We start from the raw sequence: 23,323 nt of genomic DNA, 5'->3' as shown, positions 1-23,323 counted from the left end.
CACCTGCTCTGCTCCTAACCCAGTGAGCTGAGCTCTTCTCAGCCGCGCCAGGAGTGGAGCTGGGGAGTTCTCCGGGGAAGGGTGGTCCATGGAATGGTTTTTCTGCTGCCTCTTGTTCCCTGCCCAGCTCACTCCCTCGGGACAGCCCTGGCAGACACTGGTTCCAGAGCAGAGGTCCCCTTCCTCCAAGGGGCTCTGCTGTCGGGAGTGGGGGGTCCCGTCCAGTCCCTGCCCTGCACAAATCACTTAGGCCCAGATCCTCAAAGATATTTAGACTCCCAACTTCCATTGAATTTAAATCAAGGGAAGGCAGTAGCTTTCAGGATCTGGGCTTTAGTCTCTCTGCCTCGGTTCCTCTTCTGTGCTATGTACTTCTCTCCCTCTGAGCAGGGGCGCTGGAAGAGTTTGTCTAGTGGGGGTGCTGAGAGTTATTGAACCAAACTGTAAACGCTGTATATGATGGGAACCACTTCAAGCCAGCGTGGGGCCGACCCCCAGCACCAGCATCTACAGCTCCGAGGAACCTTGTGAGGACAAATACATTAAGAGCATGAGATGCTCACATCCTGTGCAGCAGGGGGCCACAGCTGTAGCTAGCAGGGTTAACAGGCCAGTGGACATCCAGTTGCTCATTCAGTCTGTTTCCCTTTCAGAGTAGCCGAACGGGCAGGGGCAACCCACGCTGTTTGCTTCGCAGCTGGGACTAGAACGCCTAAGACCCAGATCTGAAGGCCTCTGCCGCCCCCTGCTGGCAGCAGGGAAGAGCTGCCAGGGGCTGAGGCTCAGTCTGTGCAATAAGTCAGCAGGCTCCGCGGCTGAAGTGTCACTCAATCTGCGGTCAGCTGACTCGGCTCAGCGAGCTGCTGACAGGCTGCGGCGCGGGGAAGTCTGTGGTCAGCTGACTGCGCTCCGAGATCAGCTGATGGCTCCAGCCCTGGCTCGGGTGAGGGGTCCCGTGCCCGGTGTTGCAGAGACAGCAGGAAACCATGGTGAGCGCAGGCGCTGTGCATGGCTGGCTGGCTGGGGGGTGCTAGGCCTTTGCTGGGATTTGGGGGCCGGGGGCGATGCAGAGCTGAGTTCCTGGGGCAGCAGGGACTCTGGGTACTACAACGGGAGCCACGCCTGAGGGCTCCCCGTTACTAGCCCAGTCCTTGGGGTTCGCCAGGCCAGTGTCACGAGCTTCCTAACATGTGCATCAGGGAAGGGGGAGAGCTGGGGGGAGAGGGGATTTGGGGTCAAACATTGTGAAGGGTCTGGCTTAAAAACTGCTCCCTCCCTCCAGTGACCTGAGATCAGTGGGGTCCCAGGAAGGAGTTGGAGCAAATAGAAAGAGCTGCCCCTTTGCACAGTGGGTAATTGGCCTGGGGAACCCACAGTGGCAGCCGGTGAATGGAATGACGCCCCTTTGAGTTCTAATACCTCTCCTAGTTAAATGTGCTCGGGATAAATGAATCTCCTGCTTCAGGGTGCAGGCCAGTAGCCTGCAGGGGTCAGGAAGGAAACGCTGCCTTCCCTGCCTCACTCCCACCACCCAGAGTACTGCCCTGCAGGATGGGGCAAGTAACAACTCCTTGTAATGCATCTTTCCTCTGAAGCAGCCAGCACTGGCCAGGGCTGGGGGCAGGATGCCGGCTCTGATGGGCTGTTGCTGTTGCAGCACCTGTGTTTCTAAAGCAGGGAGTACTAAAGGCTTCAGCACTGGAAGCGCAGGGGAATGAGTGGGAGGGGAAAGGATCATTTCAGAGCCACGTTAATGTTAAACACTGGGGGGATCCGCCATCCTGCTCCCCTCGACCTAGCCGTTTGCCCCCTGCTCTGAGAGACTTATGCCTGGTTCTGTAGCCTGTGGACCTGTATACGTGAGCTCCCAGGGACTTGTCCCCTTGCACTCACTGCCTAACTGCAGCGGGTATAAAGCAGCTGCTCCAGGATGTGGGCTCATGGTCTGTACCAGTGTTTGCTGGGTTAAACTGCTGAAGCTGCGGCCTAACTGGCAGCTATTAGGAACGGAAGAGGTTTAGGAACAGGAAGGGGCCGTCTGCCCTGTCCTACCTTCACCCCACCCCTTCATCAAACTGATCCCTCTGGGCATACCCCAGGCCCCTCCAACTCTTTCCTTCTCCGGGGATGAGTCTGTCTCCTTCAGACTCTGGGCCCAGTTCAGCCCTGGGGGAAGCCCATTGAATTCAGGGTAGTTGCATCCCCTCGTGCCAGGGCTGAGCTTGGCCAGCTGAGTCTGGTTGTTCTCCCCAGGAGCTTGCTCCAAAGGCTGACGGCCTCCGTGCACGGAGCCGCTGCACCTGAGTTCACGGGGCCTTATACAGTGGGGACCCAGGGCCTGAGGAGGAGAGTTATTTGTACAGCTCCGGATCGACCCAGCTGTCGTCCGACTCTGCAGCAGGCTCAGCCAGAGCAGAGACCGGAGATGAGGGCAGCCAAGTACCCAGAGAGGAGAGAAATCTGGGGGGGTGGCTCTTCTGGTGCAATGGAGACAGGGCAGCAATAACGGTGGGAAATGAGGGTTCCCCTGCTCTGGCAAGAAGAGCAGGGCTGCCCTGCAAAGGACTCTCTGCTGCTGATGTCCCCTGGCCCAAAGGCCACCTGGGTCCTAACTGCCCCTGATCTTCTCCTTCCAGAGGTTCCGATTCTGCGGAGACTTGGACTGTCCCGACTGGGTCCTGGCCGAAATCAGCACCTTGGCCAAAATAGTTAAGTGGAAGCTTTCTCTTTCTCTGTTTTCTTCTGGATCTTACCCAGTGCCCAGCAGCCTGGGATCTGAGCACTTTTTGCTCTTAAACCCCCGCAGAGACAGTATCGGGTGCTGTGAAACCAGACAGTCAGCATGGAGCCTTGACTGTCGAGAGGGGTATCTACAGCCTGGGGGAGCAATGGGAATATCTGAGTGATGCATCCCGATCTGAGCTCTGGGACTTGAGGTGTCTGATGAAGGGGGAGAGCTCAGGTCCCTGAGCGACTGGTGTGAACTCTGCACCTGTCTCTGGTTGAGAGGGCGTCTCTAAGAGAGCGGGGAGAGGCTTGGGAAGTACGTAGATCAGGCTTTGATTGAGGGCTCGAGCAATACACTCAGTGCAGCACAAGAGCTGGCTGGGGCTTTAGCTTGACCATTGCATCCAACTCTCAGGGAGTCTCTTTGTGGAATCCAAACCATGGTGTGCCCCAAAGTGGCAAGAAGCAAGTGGTTTAAAAACAACCCAAACCAGTGGCTGTTTGGCTGGGGAAGGGCAAGGCTGAAATGGGTCCCCCTGATGTAGCGGAGAGCGTGTATTTTGAGGGGAGCTCAGACTCCTGCCAGACAGTGCCCGCCGGGCCCAGCATTGTGGTGGGGTTTTATTTTCTTGCTCTCTCCTTTCCAGTCCTCGGTGAAGCTGAAGCTCATCTGTGGCCAGGTGCTCAAGGACCTGCAGGGCGAGGGGATTGATGTAAGTGAAGGGCGTTCTTCTCCCACGTTCAGCCCAGCTGAGCTGGGATCTTGCGATTGCAGAGACTCAAGTCTCCCCTCCCACTGGCTGGGTGGTGTGGGCCATGTCGAGCTGGCCAGCCTCAGGGCAGGCAGTGCGGTGGAGTGGGTGGGGTATCAGAGTGGGAGTCAGGACACCTGGGTTCTATTCCAAGCTCTGCCACTGATCTTGGGCAGGGTGCCTAAAGCCTGTGTCCCTATCTGTAAAAGAAGGCCAGTGATAGTCCCTCATCGGGGAGATCTGCTGGTGGAAAGGGTCGTACAGCTGCTAAATACTTACTAGTAAATAATAGTGTCTGTTGCTCTAAGGGTCGTGTGTGGTCTGTTTCATCTCATCCACCCATTGGCCCTGCCATTGCTAGGAGAATGGCCGGTGGTTGACAAAATGGATTCCCTTGCAGTCTCCCAGCAAGGGGGTTTGGCCGCTTGGGGACATGGGCCTGAGCCATTTGTAACGCCCATCACAAACAGCAGCTGACTCGCTGTTTGGATTGTGGAGGTTCCCTGTAGGACATGCCTGGAGCACTAGCAGCCAGTGGGAATGGCCCATCCTGTACCCGCTCATTGTGAAGGCAGCTTGGTCTAGTGGGAGCCAGGAACCCAGGAGTCCTAGTCCCAGATCAGCCAGGTGCCATGTGGCCTTGGACAAGTTACTGAGGCTAAATCCAACAGCTTCTAGTAATTTGGGTCCCCCCTTGAGACACCTTGGCCCCATTACTCAGAAGTGCTGAGCCCCCACTGCTCCTATTGACTCCAAGTGCACCCAAAACCAGAGGCCCCTTGTGTTGGCCTTAGCCTGGCTCTGCTTGCCCCATGGAGGATCTGCACAGCGAGGGCTCAGTGATCATTCTGCACCGTGCTGTGTGCGCCGGGAGCAGGGTCCCCTGGGGCTGATGGACCTGGGTGTTGCTCTTCTCTTGCAGTATGAAAAGATCCTGAAGCTAACATCGGATGCCAAGTTTGGTGAGTGTCGTTCCTTTTCAGAACAGTTGGGTGCCCGTAGCCTGGGCTCCTCTAGTGCTGTCCATGAGGCCGTCACGGTGGATTTGGCTCTTTGCCTCACCCGCCTTCCAGGGAGCTTTGCTGGCTTCATTACTAGAACTGACATTCCTCTGTCAGTGCTTACAGCAGGGAGGCTGCGGGAAACCGGTGGCTTTGGGATGCTAGGCCAGGCTTTGGCTGACTCTTACCTCCCCACCGGCCCATTCCACACCCCAGTGCCCTGGCCTGAGAACATTTTACCTGCAGTGTTTATGGGCGCCGGGCTCGGCTTTGTTAGCCACATTGTCTGAAAAGCGTCGCTGGCTGGGGTCTCGAGTGGAGAGGCACGTCCTGAAGCAGTGAAGCCTGAAGAGTTAATGCTCAGCCATTGGAAACCAACGGCACCCTCTGCTTGTGAGCAAGCACAGGAGCCCTGCTAATTTCCCAGGGTCCTTGCCCCTGTTCTGTTTGGGGGAGACGCTACTAATCGGCAGCCTGACGAGTTTCCCCTTCTCACTCCAAACACTGCCCTGGCTTTATATTTTTGGGTGGTTCTGGGCCCTTGCATTGGGGGATAACACCATTTCCTGAGTGTGTGGAAGAGCCCTGGGCCTGATGGTTGTGGTGATCACAGTAGCAATCAAAACTTCCCAGGCGCTGCCCGAACAGCCCCCGTCCCTGCCCTGCAGAACTTGCTGTCTTAGTGTGGCAATGCAGAGGGGAGGGGATGGGTCCCAGGAACTCAGCCTGGTCGGTGCAACAAAGAGAAGGTTAAGGGGTGAGGTGATGGGAACCTGTAAGTACCTACATGGGGAACAAACAGCTGATAATTGGCTCTTCAGTCCAGCAGACAAACGTCTAACATGAGCCAATGGCTGGAAGTTGAAGCTAGACCAATTCAGACTGGAAATAAGGTGTTTTTAACAGGGTCCTTAACAGTTGGAACAACTGCCCAAGTGCTCCCCATCACTGGCGATTTCTAAATCCAAATCTGCTCTGGTTCAAACAAGCATTAATTCAGGGACGCCCAATGGGCTGTGTTACACAGGTCAGACTGGACGATCGAGGCCAGATGGGACCATGATGTAAGCTGTGAAATGTCTGGTTTGGTTTTTATGAATGAGCTGACCCCAGCTGAGTTGCCGTGCTGTGGCTTGGCCCTGTCTTACTGCCACTGGCCCGATTATGGTGCAGTGTTAACCTTAGGCTTTGGCTGTACGAATGGTTAGAGTCAGCAAACCAGGGTGTAAATCGGCCACGTGCTAGGTGACCGGGTGGACCCTGCTCCACACCCCGAGTTCCGCAGTGCGCCTGGGATCCGCCCTGCTTGGAAACAGGAGTAGGTGAAAGTGCCCTAGGGAGCTGTTAGTCTGCAGCAGCAGGGTCCACGGACAGTGCGCAGCTGGCTAGGGCAGGGGAGCTTTACACCCCTGCTTGCCATGAGCTAAGTGTTCGCTTAGACAGGCCCTTACTCCTCTGGCCCTTGGCCATTATTAGTATTTGGATCCCTAGCATCAGTCGATTCTAGTTAGACTTAACCTCTGCCTGTCCCAGGCTTGTTTAAATCCTAACCTGTTTTGAGCCCTGCTGGTTGCACTTGACTCTTCTCCCCCCACCACACACATATCAGTCCCCTGCCCATTGCTGCTTCTCACCCAGGTTGGTGACAATGAGTCCAGCTCTTTATGCCTGTTTCCCTGCTGCCCCTCGTGGCCCAGTGCGAGGTGGCGTCTGTCCGTGCACCCTCTCTAGTCTCTTGCAGACGATGAACTGCAAAGGGCAGGCCACGTCAAGGGCTGTCGGATCCTACGTCAATGGACACAGACCCTTGCAAAGGTCTATCAAAGCTTCCTCCCTGCGGGGAAGAGCCCTGCTGCCATGCAGAGGCCCAAAGATTTCTCTTCCTCTTTCCAGAGTCTGGGGATGTGAAGGCCACTATTGCCGTGCTCAGCTTCATCCTCTCCAGCGCGGCCAAACACAGCGTAGACAGCGACTCTCTGTCCAGCGAGCTGCAACAGCTGGGGCTGCCCAAAGGTAGGGGAAGTGCCAGGGGATGGGTCCCTCGGAGTGGGCTGCAGTGCACTGGGGAGCCCTGGGGTCAGTAGCAGCAGCCTGTCTGGTGTGACGTCAGCCAGAGGAGGAGCCCGGTCTGTGCACCCCATGCACCAGGCTGTAACTCTGGATAATTGTGTCCTTCCACCCTTGCTCCAGCACTCTCCCTTCAGCGAGAAGTTAGAACTCGCTGTGTCAACCAGCAGGAAGGACTTTGGAGCAGTACCTGGGCCATCTTCTGATTGAAATGCCCTAGGGTACCACTGTCCCCCCGGTATCCCATGTACACCCCAGCATCAGCATCCTGCTAGAGTCCCCCTGCTAAACAGGCCAACTCAGCTGTTTGCAGCCAGGGTCCCTTCTGAGCCCATTGGAACCAGAGTCGTGTTGTGCAGGGACTGATCTGATGCTCTTTGGTGGGTGATTTCTTGGTCTCCGTGTTTTGTAGAACATGCCACAGGATTGTGCCGGTCCTATGAGGAGAAACAGAGCCCCCTACAGGACAGCCTGAGGGCACGCAGCCTGAGATGTAAGTGTTCCCCCTCTGGCCGTGCAAACCTGACACTGCTCCAGGCCGCGGATGGGAGATGGTCCTTCAGTAGGGGTACAGGCCCTGCTGGTACCCACTGCCCCCACTCCTCCAGCTGTTCTCCTGTGTCCATGGATGGAAGTTCAATAGGACTTTCCCCAGCCATTCTCCTCTGGGACTTCCTGGGGAGAACCTGCTCCTGAGGGCTGTGGGACAGGGTCAGTTTGCTGAGGGTGCCTGGGTTTTCAGCAGCAACCGAGGGGGTGACCAGGAGCTGGGACCAGAACACTGTTGTCCGACCCTGTTGAGCTGGGACCTTGTCAGCCCGGTAGATTAGGAACTGCACAGGTTAGTTCACCTCCAGGATAATCCAAGTGCAGCAGGGAGTGGTGCAGGTGATGCACTAGGCAGTGCTCTGCCCTCTACGTTATCTTTCTCTGCCACAAAGAGAGACAGAGCTGAGGCGGTGCTAACCACTTGGACTCATGGGAATCTTTGCAATGAGGGTTGTGGCTGGGATAACACAGCTATCTCGGAGCGCTCCACTCCACTGACCGAAACTCCCTTGTTATTTCAACTGGAGAAATTTCCTTCCTGTAATGTCTTACATTGTCGCTGTGGGCTGGTAAGACAGTTGCTGTGTTGCGCACACACCAGAGGTGGCTGCATTTCAGGGGTGGGAGAAGCCGCTTAATGCTCTTGAAAAATGCTTCCTAAATCCATATCGCCGGCTCGTGCATAGAGAGAGTGTTTTACACTGACAATGCAAACCTGAGACTGGCTCTGCCTCTGTCCTCAGTGAACCGTCTGGACTCTGTGTCCTGGAGGGTGGATCACACACTCAGCTCCAGCGAGCTCCAGCAGGTCAATGAGCCCCTTGTGCACCTGAAGTTCACCGTGCGAGACGGGGACCAAGGCGGGACGGAGCCCTTTGCCATGACCATGTCGGCAGAGAAGTTCTGTGTCTTACTGGCAGGTGAGTAGACAGCAAACGGGCAGCTTGGAATCGCTCGCCTCGTCCCTGCCCTGCCAGCTGGTGCTTCCTTTCCTGTGTCCCCTCTGCTCCCCCTACTGGCTGGGGCAGAGATCGGCTGTCTCCTGTCATGTCATTTCTCTGTTCCTGCTCACAGCGGAGAGGTTATTCTCTGCCCTGCTGTGACCAGTGAATTGGGAACTGGCTGCAGCGCCCCCTGTTGAGATCCAGGTCACTCTGCCCCCATTGGCTGTTTGCATCTTCTCTTCCACTTTCAGAGCTGAGACAGGCCCATGCCATGATGAAAACTCTCAGCTGAGGAGGGCAGCGAGCGTGGAAGGAGCCAGCTGATTGTGCAGCGGACCGTCGGAGAGTCTGGTGGGTGCGGTTCCTCCGCTGGGGAAGCCCCTCGCTGCACACAGCCGCAGACACTGCCTGGGCAGAGGTTGGTCTGGGCTCTCTCCTCCCTTCTCAGACCACTGCAGCTGAAACTGATGACTGCTCTTCCCACTCTTGCTGGCTGCTGTCTCCCCTGCCCACCTCTCTTGCTGTGGAGTCTCCTCCCTGCCCCTCCTCCAACCTGCCTACAAGCCCTTGTGCTTCCAGGACCCCCACCCCAGGACCCATCCCCAGAGCAATGGTGGATGGGGGCTTCTGCATCTGCTAATGAGATCTCCACCTCGAGACCAGCTTCAGCTCGGAGTTCCCATAACAAAGGTGTCCAAACCCTTGGGCCGTGCCACCGTGTTACACACACACTTCCAGAGAATACCCAGGCCTGCCGGCTGGAGGCTAGTTTAACACTGAAAGACCCTGAAATCCTCTGCCCAGCCCTTTGTTGGTGGCTCTGTTCCTGAACAGCTGCAGGGAGCTGATCTGCCCTTTTGCTTCTGCCTGAATTGTCTCCTGTGGCTACTCCAGGTCAGGCGTGCGGGCTCCCATGTCTCCTCTGGAGACGTAGCGCGCTGCAGCCCACCAAACGCTGCGGCTCGGCCAGCTCCACATCACCTGTTGACTGAACTCCTGCAGCAATCCGGGATGCCTGTGGCTGGGGCAACTCTCCCAGTCGTACATAAGAGGTTGGGAAGTTTCACCAGCTGAAGCAGATGGAGCGTTCTCTAGTCCCTTCTTGCTCCCCCGCATCCCTCCCCTAAAAAGCACTTTGCCGCTGTTCTTTCCACTTCCTCTAAAGGAGCCTCTTGCCTGTGGGGGGATAAATGCAGCTTTTCTATCTTTCCTTCCACCCCGCACACCTACCACCTTTTCCAGGGCAGCTCAGTGCATGGAATAAAGGATCAGCAGGAACGTGCATCTGCGAATCTCTCCATGTGTTTACGGTTGGCCTTGGCACATGAAGCCAGTTATATGTAATGTTTCCTGTTTTGCCAGCGGGATCCAGTAAAGCCACGTGGTTAAAAAAGGCAGCGCCCCACAGGAGCGTTTTTAATTTGCGCTGCTGCCTCCCTCGTTACCCCTGTGCCCTCGTTTCTGAAACCCTCATGAGATGGGGAACAGAGACTTGTCTTTAAATAACTGGAGTAAATCTTTCGTATTTGAATGGGAGGGACTGATGCCACAGGCAAAATTAATCACACCGGCAGGTGCCCACCCCCTGCAGCTCTGTCAATGTCTCTCCATCCCACATACACCCTCCCCGCTCCTTCAGTCCTGACCTTTGTAGAAACCAGAGCCAGGGTAGGCAAAGTCCATAAACTATTCGCTCACCCCAGCCTTGTCTTGTAGCAACCCTGGCTAGTCCAGCCGTTGCCCCAGGCACAGCTCTGGTAACACAGCCATCGGGAGACCAGTTGGGTTTTGGTAACTTCATTTAAATTGTGCTCCGTTTACATTGGCCCCTGCCACTGGTGCCCTATTGTGCTAACCCCCTTTCCTGGCTACAGCTCAGGGCTCTGATTTACAGGAACGTCACAGCTTGGGGATGATGCAGTTGCTTCTTTAGTGCAAAGCCCGCGTAGCCCTGAGGCGGTGAAGTGGGTAACCATTTTAACTGCAGCCTTTGAACTACATTCGGTAAATTGCTGCTGAACAGCAACGGACCAGGGCAGCCCTGTATTGTTAAGAATAAGGCCGTGTTCCATTAATTGAAAGGCAGTACAGTTAAAATGGTACCCGAAATTGTTTCGTTTCTAAGGCCAAATGTGGTATCCCTTTATAACATTTTCTTCTTGGAGGGAGGGGAGAAAGCCATTTTGTTATTTTTAATCCCCATTTTCTTGTCTTGACTTACACTTCTGCCTCTTCCATCATCTCTTGGTGGTTGGTTTGTCCATCACAGGCAGCATGGTCTGGGGAGGTAAACCAGAGTGGCAGGAGTTTTGGATTCTATTCCTGGCTCTGACACTGATTCTGTATTCTCAGGCAAATAGCTCTGCCTGTCTGTGCATCAGTTTCCCCATCTGCAATTGTGGGAAACCAGCACTGCCAACCCCAAGTGTTCACATATCATGAATCAGTCCCCCAAAACCATGAGATTGGCTCAAAAATAATAAATCTTGGGGTTTTATTTTTTTCTGCTTTTTGAGCCTTTAGGGTTCCTGTTTTCGCTTATTGTCTCAGCAACCATGAGGGTTAGAAATGTACTTTGTCAGGTTTTTTGTTTTGTTTTATTTAAATGAAAGCTGTGAATCACATGATTCCAGGAGCTGGGGCTTTAAGAATGTATCATGAGAGCTGGCAACACTGAGTGTGAGGTGGTATGGCCTCCCTCCGACCCAGAAGGGGAGGAACCACCCTCTGTGTCCAGAGTCAGACCCATCTCATCCCTCTCATCGGAAGTGGATAGGCAGGACAGGAAGTATATAAGGTGAAGCATCCAGCTCAGTTGGGGCTGAGACAGCGAGGGAGACAGATGCATACTGCTCTCTCCAGTCTGCTGGCTTCGCTGCCAAGCCAAGAAACACTCTGTTCCTGGAGGAACCTGTGTCAGCAAAGGAGCTGTCGGGACTGATGCTGGCCACCTGCCCCAGGGGAGACGGAGGACAGCCACTGATCCAGGTACACCCCGAAGGGAGGGTAGGAAGTGGCCTAGGGGCAGCCAACTCCAGTCTGGCTGTAGTGCTGCCCGAAACGCGATCAGCGTGTTGCAGTGGGATTCCCCGCTGCCCCAGGGACTGAACACTCCGCCACTGTTAGGGCCCTGGGCTGGGACCCGGTGGAGTCAGATGGGCCCAGGTCCCCCTACCCACTGCCACCCCACCTCTGGGGTGTCAACCTCCCCGCTGGTGGCCAGGTGGCCATTGTTAGCCTACCCTCCGCCAAAGCTAGGACACTTGACTATTCACTGCCCTGCCTTAGGGCTGGAGTCTTGGACCGTTTGGTGCCGTGCCCTGTTTGAGGCCTGGACCCCTAAACCTTTGTTGCTATTCCCGGGCCGGAGCTCATAGACTCCCTGTTTGCTCTGCCCGGGCCTGAGGGCCGGTGCCTATAGACTGGCTGGGGTTTTGCCCATTAAGGTGGTTGGGACATTAACGCCTGCGCTCCTAATTCCCCTGAGACTAGGCAGTGATCCCAGTGACGTAGTAAGGGGGGGTGGCCTGCCTCCGACCCAGAAGGGGAGGGATGACCGCAACCCCACTACAGAGACTAATGCTTACTCCCCTTGGAAAAGTGCTTTGAGCTGTTTGGCTGAAAGATGCTACAGAAATGGAATATAAACTAATCCATCTCGGCCTGCCTGTTCGTCTCAGTAGGATTAGCCCAGTGTGTCGAACAGCAGGCCGGGTCCCTGTTTTAGCAAAGGAGAAGGGTTGCTGTCAGACAAACTCAGTGATGAGGGATAGTTTAAAACCAGCCCAGCTTCTGAACATCCAACATCCGCATTATTTTACACCATGTAAAAGAGGGAGGGCGTGGGTGTGGCAAGGTCTCTTCTGTTTTGGCTGTATGGGGGACTCTCACTATGGTACACTTCCTTGGCTTCAGCACCTCCTGGGACGGACCTCGGAACCTTCAGCACCCCTGTTTCACGCCATGAGCTCCCCGCAGCGAATCCACCCGAATACGACACCTGGGGAAGCCTTACACGCACCCCGAAGGCGAGCCAGGTACCCCCGACTTCCTCAGTCAGCAGTGAGTCTCAGCCAGTGTTGTAAAACAGAAGGGTTTATTAGGTGTCTGGACCACAGCGTAGTAAAGTTCTTTGTTAGTACAGGAAGTTACAGCCAAGTCTGGGTGAATCCGGACTCCAGAGGCCCTCTCCCCTCTGACTTACCCTGACCCAGTCCTGAAAACATGTGTCCAGCAGCCCACTCCCCCTCAGTCTCTTGTTCCCACTTTGTCATATTCATTACATGATCCAAACATGAGAAAGTTTGATCGTCTGGTTGTGTATTAACTGCAACGACTGGCTGTGGTTGGTTTGGAAGCCTTGAGTCATCTTTGTGTTCTGCATCTGCCAGCTGTAGAGTTTGCTGTGTTGATTGATTGTTTTCAAAACAAACTCTACGGCTGGCAGATGCAGAACACAAAGATGACTCAAGGCTTCCAAACCAACCACAGCCAGTCGTTGCAATGAGTGTGAGAAAGTGGGATTTTTTTTTTTTTTTTTTTTACAATAGCTGGAGTTGTCCATCCTATTCCGACACAAACATGGTCACCAGGTTCTATATCTGGCAGTTCTCTAAATGGTTATGTCTGTTGTAAAAGTGCAAGTTCTTTTAGCCTTTTTATCTGTTTTGGTTACTTTCTCCATGTCTGGCCACTTTGGAGACTAGAAAATAACGTAAGTCAGCTCATTAGTTCTGAGTTGTCTTCCCATCAGAAATTGTACTGGACTAGACCCATTAGATGTTGATCAGGAGCTCAGAAGAGCAAGGAATGGATCTTCCTGCTGTAGGATTTTCTCAGCTGTCTGTACAGCTCTCTCAGCCTCTCCATTCGCTTGTGGGTAATGTGGGTTGCTAGTAATACGGTCAAAATCATATTTCATTTGGAATGACTTAAATTCTGCTGCAGGGAATTGTGGTCTGTTGTCTGTCATTAGTTGTTCTGGAAGTGAGCAAAAGTGCATTTCAGTTTCTCGATTACACTGCAACATGGTATGTCCTTCATGGGTGAGGTTTAGGATTTCTCCTCTCATTTCATTTGGAATTACAACACAATCGCCTTGAGTCATGTGTCCATTTGACTCGCTTAATTGTCCATGTACTGCAAAGCAGTCTCTTCTCACTTCCGTAGTGGTGTTTAGATATTTGGGCCAGCTGGCCCTTATGTAACTTAGAACTTCTTGAAGTTGCATGTCTGTCAGGGTTGCCTGTTGTAGCTGGTGTTGTCTCTTTTCTGACACTGGTCTGTATGCATTTACATCAGTGGTTCTCAGCCAGGGGTATGCATACCCCTAAGGGTGCACAGAGGTCTTCCGGGGGTCCATCAACTCATCTAGATAATTGCCTAGTTTTACAACAGGCTACAGAAAAAGCACCAGCGAAGTGAGTACAAACTAAAATTTCATCCAGACAATGACTTGTTTATACTGCTCTATATACTGTACACTGAAATGTTAGGACAATATTTATATTCCAATTGATTTATTTTAGAATTATATGGTAAAAATGAGAAAGGAAGCAATTTGTCAGCAGTAGTGTGCTGTGACACTTTTTTGTATTTTTATGTCTGATTTTGTAACCAAGTAGTTTTTAAATGAGGTGAAACTTGGGGTGCACAAGACAAATCAGACTCCTGAAAGGGGAACAGTAGTCTGGAGAGGTTGAGAGCCACTGATCTACAGTATCCATATACATCTTTACATCATCTTTAAGCTCATGTGCAGCTGAGTGTGATTGGGCTCTATGGCAGAGTGTCTGCTACCACCAGATTTTCCCCCCAGAAACATATTTAGTAGTGGGGTTAAATTACATTAACTTTCTCAATAGACCAGGGGCTGCACTGTGGGGGGGGGGAGCTTGCAGGGCTATAGTCACCCCAACATTTGCCTTAGGTCCCCCTCCCCCATAGTCACCTCTCTCAATTGCTGGCGGTGGCACTGCCTTCGGAGCAGAGCACCCAGCCAGCAGCCGCCGCTCTCCAGCCACCCAGCTCTGAAGGCAGCGCAGAGCGAGCTGTGGCTGCCGGCCAGGTTCCCCTCAGTAGACACACTCACATCTCCCTCCCCAGATTCGCTCACTCGAAGCTGTCTGTAAACAGGCATCATCAGGTGCCAGAGCTCTCCTGCCAGCATAATTAAACCACCCCTAATGAGCAGTGGTAGCATCTCCCACTGACATAGTGCTGTCCACACTGGTGCTTTTGTCGGTTAGGGATGTGGGGTTTTTTCCACACCCCGGCTGACAAAAGTTTTACCGACAAAAGTGCCAGTATAAACATAGCCTTAGTCATGATTTCAGCTTATGTTTATAACTTCACCTGTAACGCTGCTACGTGCATTTTGTTATATTATTGATCAGCAAATTACGAGTTTTTTTCCAAGGATGCCTCACAAGGCGTACCTTCTACAGACTCAGATCCTTTTGCTAGCCCACTTCACCGGGGTAGTGCTGATGCCAGGAAAGTTCCCCACAATAGTGGGACTATTCCTCCGCTTACACATGCAACCCATGCTGCAGAAAAACCTGGGGGCCCGAGGGCAGATTCCATCCAGCCCTTGAATGAGCATGGAGGACGCCATTTTAAAATGATGTCCTGTGAACAGCATGACCCCACACACACACCATATGGAGGAAGCCATTTTGTGGAATGTCAGGCATGCAAATGTGTAATTGAATACACAAGACAGGGGTGCCGGAACAGGGGGAGACAGAGGGCCATGGCCCCATCACTTTTTAATGGCCATAAGGGGAAGTGATGGAGGAGAGGAGGCGGAGAGGAGCGAGCGGGGGGCAGGGCCTCCGGGGAAGAGGCGGGGTGGGGCCTCAGGGGGAATGGACTGTGTGCAGGAGCAGAGGCTTGGGGAGAAGGAGCGGTGTGAGGACGGGGCCACAGGGAGATGGGCAGGGCTTGGGGAGAAAGGGAGGTGCAGGGAGGTGGGGCCATGATTCAGGCACTAGTGGCCCCCCCACAGTTTAGAGAGATTCCGCTGCTCCTGACACAAGGCATGCACTGGAGGGAGGGACCAAGGTAAGCAGCAGTCAGTCATGATGATCAGATTCCAGTAAACTTGTATACAGGAGAAACTGGAAATTCATAGAGCACGCTATTGAGAAATGATATGCACACTATAACTGCCCTTTTAAACAAAGACCTTAGATAATTACACATACAATAAATTTGAAACTGGACATTTTCTAAAATAAGAAATCTATTTAAATATTTAGGGTACTTAAAAACAAAATGTCCCCCCTACTGTTTCTACTTCAGTAGCACTCCTGACTCTTTCTGTTTTGAAGTGTATCCTTGAAAATTGCCTTTTTTTATATGCTTCTCTTTCGTATGTTCTTCTGTTCTGTGCCATATACTCTCACCAGCCACTACTTTGCAAAACAATATTTTTTTTGTAAGAGCTTTAGGCAGAAATTAAAGTTTATATATGGGTTGCTGTATAAAGCTCAATTTGGAATAATGAATTTCTCATCATAAGACGGGCATGATGCCGGCAAGTTGCCAGAGGTGCAGCTGTAGTCTTGGTTTTCCAGAACTCATTCTTGAGTCCCTTCATCTGTTCCCCACACTGGTCGCTGGTCGGTAAATTTCCAACTCTACCAGCTTCTTTGCTATTTGCTGGTATACGGGGGCATTCCAGTACTCTTACGAAAATCAGTTGTTTTGCAGGCCTAGCACCAGAGATTAATCAAGATCTTGCTCTGGCTGTCTTCTGCAACCATGATGCAGAGCACTTTCTGTTTGGTATCCGTTGCAAACACAGACTGCTCTGTGCCCTCCTAAGGTATATTTGCAGCTTGGCAGTCAGAATAAAACAAAAGGGTTAACCACAAAGCTGCTGTACTATAACAAGGGGAGGTGCTTCCGTTTCCCTAGAGTCGATTAATGATTCTTGGGAGAGAGAGGACAAAGGAAGTCGGCCCATAGCATTGTGGGATACTTTCGGCAGACTCCAAGATCCCATGTCCAAGGGGTGTTGCATCTACAGTGCAAAATGACAGGCCTCAAACTCTGGGCCCCACTTTGACTCCGGCTCAGATCTTCCATCTTCATACGGTCATAGCACCATGGCCCTGAGGCTGAGAGATTTGTGAGTAGAGGGAAGAGGGGTTAGGGTTTGAGCCTGAGTCTGAGCCTGGGCTTACCTTGCAGTGTAGACATACCCAAAGTGGATGTGCGCTAATCTCTGGTTTACTGTTGTGTTTGTAGTGTGTGTGTTTTGGTTAATGGGAGCTGTATGGGGAGCAGTGACACTTCCTGGGGTTACTATACCTCCAGAAGGTGGGGTGTTCAGCTCTCTCCTCTCTGTTGTTCTGAGGAGGCAGATTCTGTGCTCCCTCAGGGAGTCCCTCTTCTTCCTGTAGAACTTCCTGTTAGTCAGTGTTCTCAGAGCAGGTCCAAAGGCCAGTGCAGAAGAGAAGGGAAGATTTACCATGGAGTCGAAAGCTGTGTTCTCCAAGCCCTTCTCCAGGTCACCGAGTGAAATTCTGACATCTTCCATATCTAGATGTGCTCCCGCTACAACACAAACTCAGGAATTAGCTGGATGGCCCGCAACAGTGCATCTTGTGAAGGAATGATGCCATGAGCACCATCTGGTTCCCGAGCTGGGAGGCAATAGCCGTTTGCTTCCCAAGAGTGGGGAAACCCTGAGCTGCTTCCTTGTTTTGGACCCAAGGGAGAGAAGCCCAGAGCTCATAGATTTAAGGCCAGAAGGGACCATTTTGATCATCTAGTCTGACCTCCTGTATAGCACGGGCCAGAGAACTTCCTGAAATAATTCCTAGATCAATCTTTTTGAAAAACATCCCATCTTGAGTTAAAAATTGTCAGTGATGGAGAATCCACCATGACCCTTGGTAAGTTGTTCCAACGGTTAATGACTCTCACTGTTAAAATGTACACTGTATTTCCGTCTGAATTTGTCTAGCTTCAGCTTCCAGCCATTGGCTCATGTTTGACCTTTGTCTGCTGAATTGAAGAGCTGATTATTAAATATTTGTTCCCCATGTAGGTACTTATGGGCTTTGATCAACTCACCCCTTAACCTTCTCTTTGTTAAGCTAAATAGATTGACCTCTTTGAGTCTATCACTAGAAGGCAGGTTTTCCAATCATTTAATCATTCTTGTGGCTCATCTCTGAACCCCTCTCCATTTTATCCACCTCCTCCTGGAATTGTGGGCACCAGACCTGGACACCAGATCCCAGCACAAGTAGCACCAGTACCAAATACAGAGGCAAAATAATCTACTACTTGACATTCCCCTGTTTATGCACCCTAAGATCCCATTGGCTCTTTTCGCGATATCATCACACTAGGAGCTCATGTTCAGCTGATTATCCACCATGACCCCAAATCTTTTTCAGGGTCTCTGCTTCCCAGGATAAAATCCCCATCCTGTACATATGGCCTGTATTCTTTGTCCCTAGGTGTGTCCATTTATATTTATCCATCTGGTTCCTGAGCTGGGAAAGTGTGACCCCACGTACCCCTTTATTCACACCCTACACACTAGTGTAATGATAACTGTATAAAATACACTTTTTGAGCTATCGTTTGAAAACTATTAATGTACTGGTGAATAATATCATTGTAAAATATATGTAACAACATTTAGACACAACAAATCTTGCATCTTGGAGGGGATTAGACTACATGACCCTTGTAGTCCCTTCTAACCCTATGGTTCTATATGTGAAGTTATAAATTCTCTCAGTGTGATGTAACTGGAACATATCTAAAGCCAGATAGCCTAGCCTAGGTAAAGGGAATAAACAGGTATATCCTAGACAAAAGAATGTGGGTTTACCCTAATGTATATTTTAGCAGTAAACAAAGACATCAAGCTAAACCAGTGGGGCTATTCTGAGTCTGAAGTCAAGAGACAGAGAATTAATATGGCTCCTGCACCCCAGAGAGACACAGGAGACTGAATCCCGAGGAGACCTTCCTGCCTTTTAGGACAAAGACAATTCCTTTGGGGATATAAGGGACAGAGAGAGATTTATTTTTAGCCTCCACCTGAGGAGACAAAGGAACCAGGCACTTTGTGCTCCGTGTATGGGGTCCTGGCCAGAGGGTCTGATCAGCCATGCTAGACAAAGACCGATGGTGAGAAAATTACCTAGAGCAGAATCTGTCGCTTGTTAAGTTAGGTCTTAGTCATCAGAAAGTGTATTTTTACTTGTCTTTGATTGTAACCCATTCTACCTTCAGTCCCTCCTGCATGGTATCATTTAACCTATGTCCTTTTGTTAATAAACATGCTCTATTTTGATTATAATCCAACTCCGTGCTGTGTTTGAATTGAAATGATTGTTCACTCCAGTTAAAGGAGACCAGGGAGGGACTGTTGTGTTCTAGGCAGGCTGCTGGGTCAGAGCACTGAACAAGGGAGGCACAGCACATGGACAGTCAGGGAACTACATGCTTGTCTGCTGGCTGTTGGTGTCCGGGCTGTGAGCCACAGTGGCAGAGCATTTACGGCACTCGGGGTTACAGGGGAGGGGGTGACACAAGCTCACACTGGTCTGGGTTGAACCTCAGAGGTTACAGAGGGGAAGCTGGGATCTCTTCCCTGGTTCTGTATCAGGCTCCAGGAGACGCCAGGAGCAGCTTTGTTATTCTAGGCCTGAGAGAGGAGTCGTCCTGAATTTCTCTCCTGTCGAGAGAAGCACTGAGTTTGTTCCTCCACCAATAAAGTTAATGGAAGAGCTGCCAGTGAGCTCAGAGTTGCAAGGCTGGCTCATTTGCTCTCTTTCTCTTCTTTGCCTAAGAGCTCTCTTCCTCGCCTCTCTACCCCTAACAAGGGGGGAGCCCTGAGCAGTCTTCTTGTTTCCAACTGGAGTGGGGGAAAGCCCCACATTTCTGCCTGCTCCAGAACTTCCTCAAAGGGGACCAGGAGGCAAACAGACAGTCACTGTTTATAAAGTACGTTCAGCCCCTTTCCTGAGCTCATTTCCTGGGCCCTACCCCCCAATAACAATGATATTCAACTGGTTGAGAATAAAAATAAGTGCTTGGCTAATCCCCAAAACAAGCATTGCAAACCCCAGAAATTCAGAGCCAAGGTTACACTGAGAAGAAACCCAAGCATGTGACAGTGTGGAAGCACACAGCTAAGGCTCCCAGACATCCATAATTCTGCCCTGTAGTGACTCCATGCTGTAACAACTCCGTTATGACTGGTGCAGAACAGAATTTGTGGTCCCAGATTAGATTAAATTTGAATAGCTCCGCCCCCTGGAAATCGAGTCATCTTCCTAGGGCTCTGACATTGGCGTTGTTAGCCAGGGGCTCAACGGTGACCAGGGCCCACACAATGGGCTGGGGGCAGGTGCCTTCCCCCCACCCCCGCAGCACTAACACAGTGTAGCCAACCCCAAAAGCTCAGTTGTCATCAGTAAGGTCCAACAATCCTAGAACTAGCCCCCAAACAGTGAGATTTTTCTACCAGGTTATAACATGGCTTGGTCTGCTTTAGATTACTGACCTCCCCCTGTGCCCCCCCCAACCTAGTGCATGTGGGGCAGCTGCAGTGCACCAACAGGCCTAACATACAGATAGAGGGATCTGACCCCGCTGCATGGGCCCTGGCTGAGCCTCCAGCTTCCCAAGCCCAGCCTTGGAAACAACTCATACTGTGTGGAACCCAGCCCCGCCCCCTGCCATCCAGTGTCAGTCCCAGCTCTGTCCCTCCCTACTCACCCATCCATTGCCACCCCATCCCAACCCCTTCCCACCCAGCCATCCAATCACCCTACACCTGTCCCACCCCTCCATGTCCCACACCCACCCCTCCCCACAGCCATCCATTGCCACCCCATCCCTGACCCACCTTGCCCAGCCCCACACCTGCCCCCTCCCCACACAGCCATCCATTTTGCCCCCCTGAATCTCCCAGTGATCTTCATCCCCCACCATAAGATCCAGGGAGGGGGAACTTGTAGCAGGATCCTCTTTTCTCTCCCTGGCAGACCACAGGGGCAGCTCCTCCCCCATCCTGGGTGCTGCACCCAGTAAGAGGAGCGGGGGACAGTACGAAGCAGACAGACCCATGGCTCACAGGAGGGGAGGGGAAGCAGGGAGCAGAATGACTAGTACACACTCTATCTCCCTGCCATGTCAGCTGGATGTTGATCCCCAGCAAGATAATGGAGTGGCTGTTATGGGACTCAGTTAATAATGACGTAAAGGAGGGTAATGTAGTTAATGCAAATCAACATGGGTTTATGGAAGATAGGGCCTGTCAAACTAACGTGATATCTTTTTTTCATGAGATTATAAGTTTGGTAGCTAAGGATAATAGTGTGGATGTAATAGACTTCTGCCAGGCATTTGACTGCATGGTATTTTGATTAAAAAACTAGGACAATATAAAATTAAGATGACACACATAAAATGGATAAAAAACTGGCTAACTGGTAGCCTCAACATGTAATTTAAATGGGGAATCCTCATTGAGCATATGTGTTTCCAGTGAGGTCCTGCAGGGATCAGTTCCTGGCCCTACGCTATGTAACATTTTTATCAAAGACTTGGAAGAAAACAAAATTATCACAAATTGGGGGAGTGGTAAATAATGAAGAGGACAGGTCAACGATACAGAGCAATCTGGATCACTTGGTAAATTGGGCACAAGCAAATAATACGTGTTTTAATACAGTTACATGTAAGTGTATTCATCTAGGAACAAAGAATACAGGCAACACTTACAGGATGGGGGACTCTATCCTGGAAAGCAGGGACTCTGAAAAAGATCTGGGCTTGTGGTGGATAATCAGCTGAACATGAGCTCCTCGTGTGACGCTGTGGCCAAAAGAGCTAATGTGCTTCTGGGATGCATAAACAGGGGAATCTCGAGTAGGAGGAGAGAGGTTATTGTGCCTCTCTGTTTGGTACTGGTGGGACCACTGCTGGAATCCTGTGTCCAGTTCTGGTGCCCACAGTTCAAGAAGGATGTTGATTAAATGAAGAGGGTTCAGAGAAGAGCCACAAGAATGCTTAACGGATTAGAAAGCCTGCCCTATAGTAATAGACTAAAAGAGCCCAATCTATTTAATTTAACAAAGAGAAGGTTAAGAGGTGACTAGATTACAGGCTATAAGTACCTACATGGGGAACAAATATTTACTGATGGGATCTTCAGTATAGAAATGAAAGATCTAAAACCATCCAATGACTTGAAGTTGAAGTAGACCAATTCAGACTGTAAATAATATGTATATTTTTAACAGTGAGGGTAATTAACCACTGGATCAACTTGCCAAGGGTTGTTGTGCATTCTCCATCACTGGCAATTTTTAAATCAAGACTGGGCTTTTCCTAAAAGGTCTGCTCTAGGAATTATTTTGAGGAAGTTCTCTGGCTAGTGTTATACAGGAGCTCAGCTAGATTAGTGGTCCCCAAACTGTGTACACGCCCCGCTAGGATGTCATGGAGGAATGTTTGGGGGGGTGCACACTGGGGCCCAGGCCAGCCCCCACGGGCAGTGGGGAGGGAGCACCACACTTCCAACCGTGCTCCTCGCCCAGACCAGCTCCACCCCTCAACCATCAACCCTGTTCAGCCCCCAGTCCTGCTCCGCCTTCAGGCCAGATCTGCCTCCAGCTCCACTCTACCCCCTGCTCCACCCCCAGCCCAGCTCTGCCCTCATTCCCTCTCTGCTCTCAGCCCAGCTCTGCCTCTAGCCCCAGCTCCTCCCCCATCCCCAGTTCTGCCCCCAGCTCCACCATTGAGGAAGCCTTGGCTGCAGGGCTGTCCCTACCCATATGCAAAATACGCAGCTGTTTGCTGCTCCAGCCCTTGCTCCGCCTTTTCCACATGGCCTCCATCCTGGCCCCGCCCCTTCCCACCCCTGCTCTGCCCCAGCCCTGCCCCCACTCCAGCCAGCCCTTCCCCTGAGGACTGCAGGAGGGGTTGGGTTCCTTGCGCTCACTGGCATTGGTAAGTAGAGCCACCCGGCCCCAGGCTTGGGGGGAGGGGGAACCACCCCCCAGCACTTGCCGGTGGCGCAGCTGGGAGCCAGGGGAGCAGAGCAGGCTGAGGCCGGGTCACTCCACTTCCCGCAGGAAGTGGTCAGTCCAACCCTGCGGCAGAGGCCTGGGGCCAGCCTCCCTCTCCCCCCCACGGAGGCCTAGGGCCCCACAAACCCCTCCCCCCCCCGTAGGGGGGGCTGCATAGGGTACCAAAATGGCTAGGGATGGCCCTGCTTGGCTGTGCAGTATTGGAGGAGAAGCACAGACAGATTCTGTTACTGGGGGGGCATGACTGGAAATGTTTGCACACCACTGGACCAGATGATTACAATAATCCCTTGTGGCCTTGGAATCTATGAAATGGCAAAAGCTAGCAACCCTGCTGTTGCCTGCACCCAGTGCCGAGAGGCTAAACAACAGCTGGAGTTGGTTCGCTACCCGGTGTGCTACACCCAATAATCACAACGGGGTGGAGAAGCAGAAAAGTTTATTTGCAGCTGCAAAAAGGTACAGGGAGAATAAAATCTCAAATCCTGCACACAGAGCAGGAAGTTACACAGGCTTTTATACATCCTTTTTCCCAGCATACTTATCCAATAGCAAGCTGCCCTAAGTATCCATATAGCCAGCCAGTCCAGTTCCCAGCTAGTGCCCTTGTGCTCTGTATCATTTCTTGAACCATACATAAAGCTGCTTTATTCAGCATTGTTCTTCCATATCTGCCCTGTTTGGCCTTGCTTAGTTTCAGGCAGTCTGACTCTGCAACATATTGTTGTAGATCCTCAGCATAACTGCTGCGAGTGCCTCCTGGCGGGGGGGCCAAGGACACTTGGGCCTAGTACGCAGAGCTGCTGCGAGTGCCTCCAGGCGGGAGGGGAGGCCAAGGACACTTGGGCCTAGTGCGAGGGGGCTTCATCGACACTCGTGATCTTCCATCCCCTTGAGTTACCTAGTGGCCATGCCCCAGTGTCCCCAACAACTCCCTCCTTTGAGAACACTCAACAGCCTTGGTTCTGAGTTTTCTCACTTGGGCTACTTATTTCTTTACAATAGGACTTTGCATAAGCACTTTGTGATAGCCCTGAAGAGAATGACTTATTAACTTTTGCAAAAGGGCCCTAACACATGATACTGCACAGCATAATACCAGTAATACAAGCAATAAAGGAAAGAGAAGTTTCAATAGCAGGCTAAATAAACCACCAAGCCAAAACGACAAAGCCCAGCGTGAAAACAAGGTTTGCAACCAATCGCTC

The 23,323-nt window shown here is 51.8% G+C and overlaps 1 protein-coding gene across 1 annotated transcript; it reads left to right on the top strand.

The window, feature by feature from the left end:
- The first annotated feature begins 790 nt into the window (after positions 1 to 790).
- LOC141995122 (COMM domain-containing protein 4-like) lies at positions 791 to 12,327 on the top strand. Its single transcript, XM_074965993.1, has 8 exons — positions 791 to 989; positions 2,637 to 2,708; positions 3,375 to 3,440; positions 4,402 to 4,441; positions 6,374 to 6,493; positions 6,960 to 7,040; positions 7,840 to 8,016; positions 8,292 to 12,327. The coding sequence occupies exons 1-8, from the start codon at positions 987 to 989 to the stop codon at positions 8,330 to 8,332; spliced, it is 600 nt and encodes a 199-aa protein (XP_074822094.1). The 5' UTR covers positions 791 to 986; the 3' UTR covers positions 8,333 to 12,327.
- The last annotated feature ends 10,996 nt before the right edge of the window (positions 12,328 to 23,323 follow it).

Source organism: Natator depressus, chromosome 10 (genome assembly GCF_965152275.1).
Source record: "Natator depressus isolate rNatDep1 chromosome 10, rNatDep2.hap1, whole genome shotgun sequence".
In the NCBI taxonomy this organism is placed as follows: domain Eukaryota; kingdom Metazoa; phylum Chordata; order Testudines; family Cheloniidae; genus Natator; species Natator depressus.
This window is presented reverse-complemented; position numbering and strand designations above follow the sequence as displayed.

Coding starts and splice junctions, on each gene's coding strand:
- LOC141995122 (XM_074965993.1), top strand. Junction 6,494..6,959: donor ACAGCTGGGGCTGCCCAAAG/GTAGGGGAAGTG, acceptor CGTGTTTTGTAG/AACATGCCACAGGATTGTGC. Junction 7,041..7,839: donor GAGGGCACGCAGCCTGAGAT/GTAAGTGTTCCC, acceptor CTCTGTCCTCAG/TGAACCGTCTGGACTCTGTG.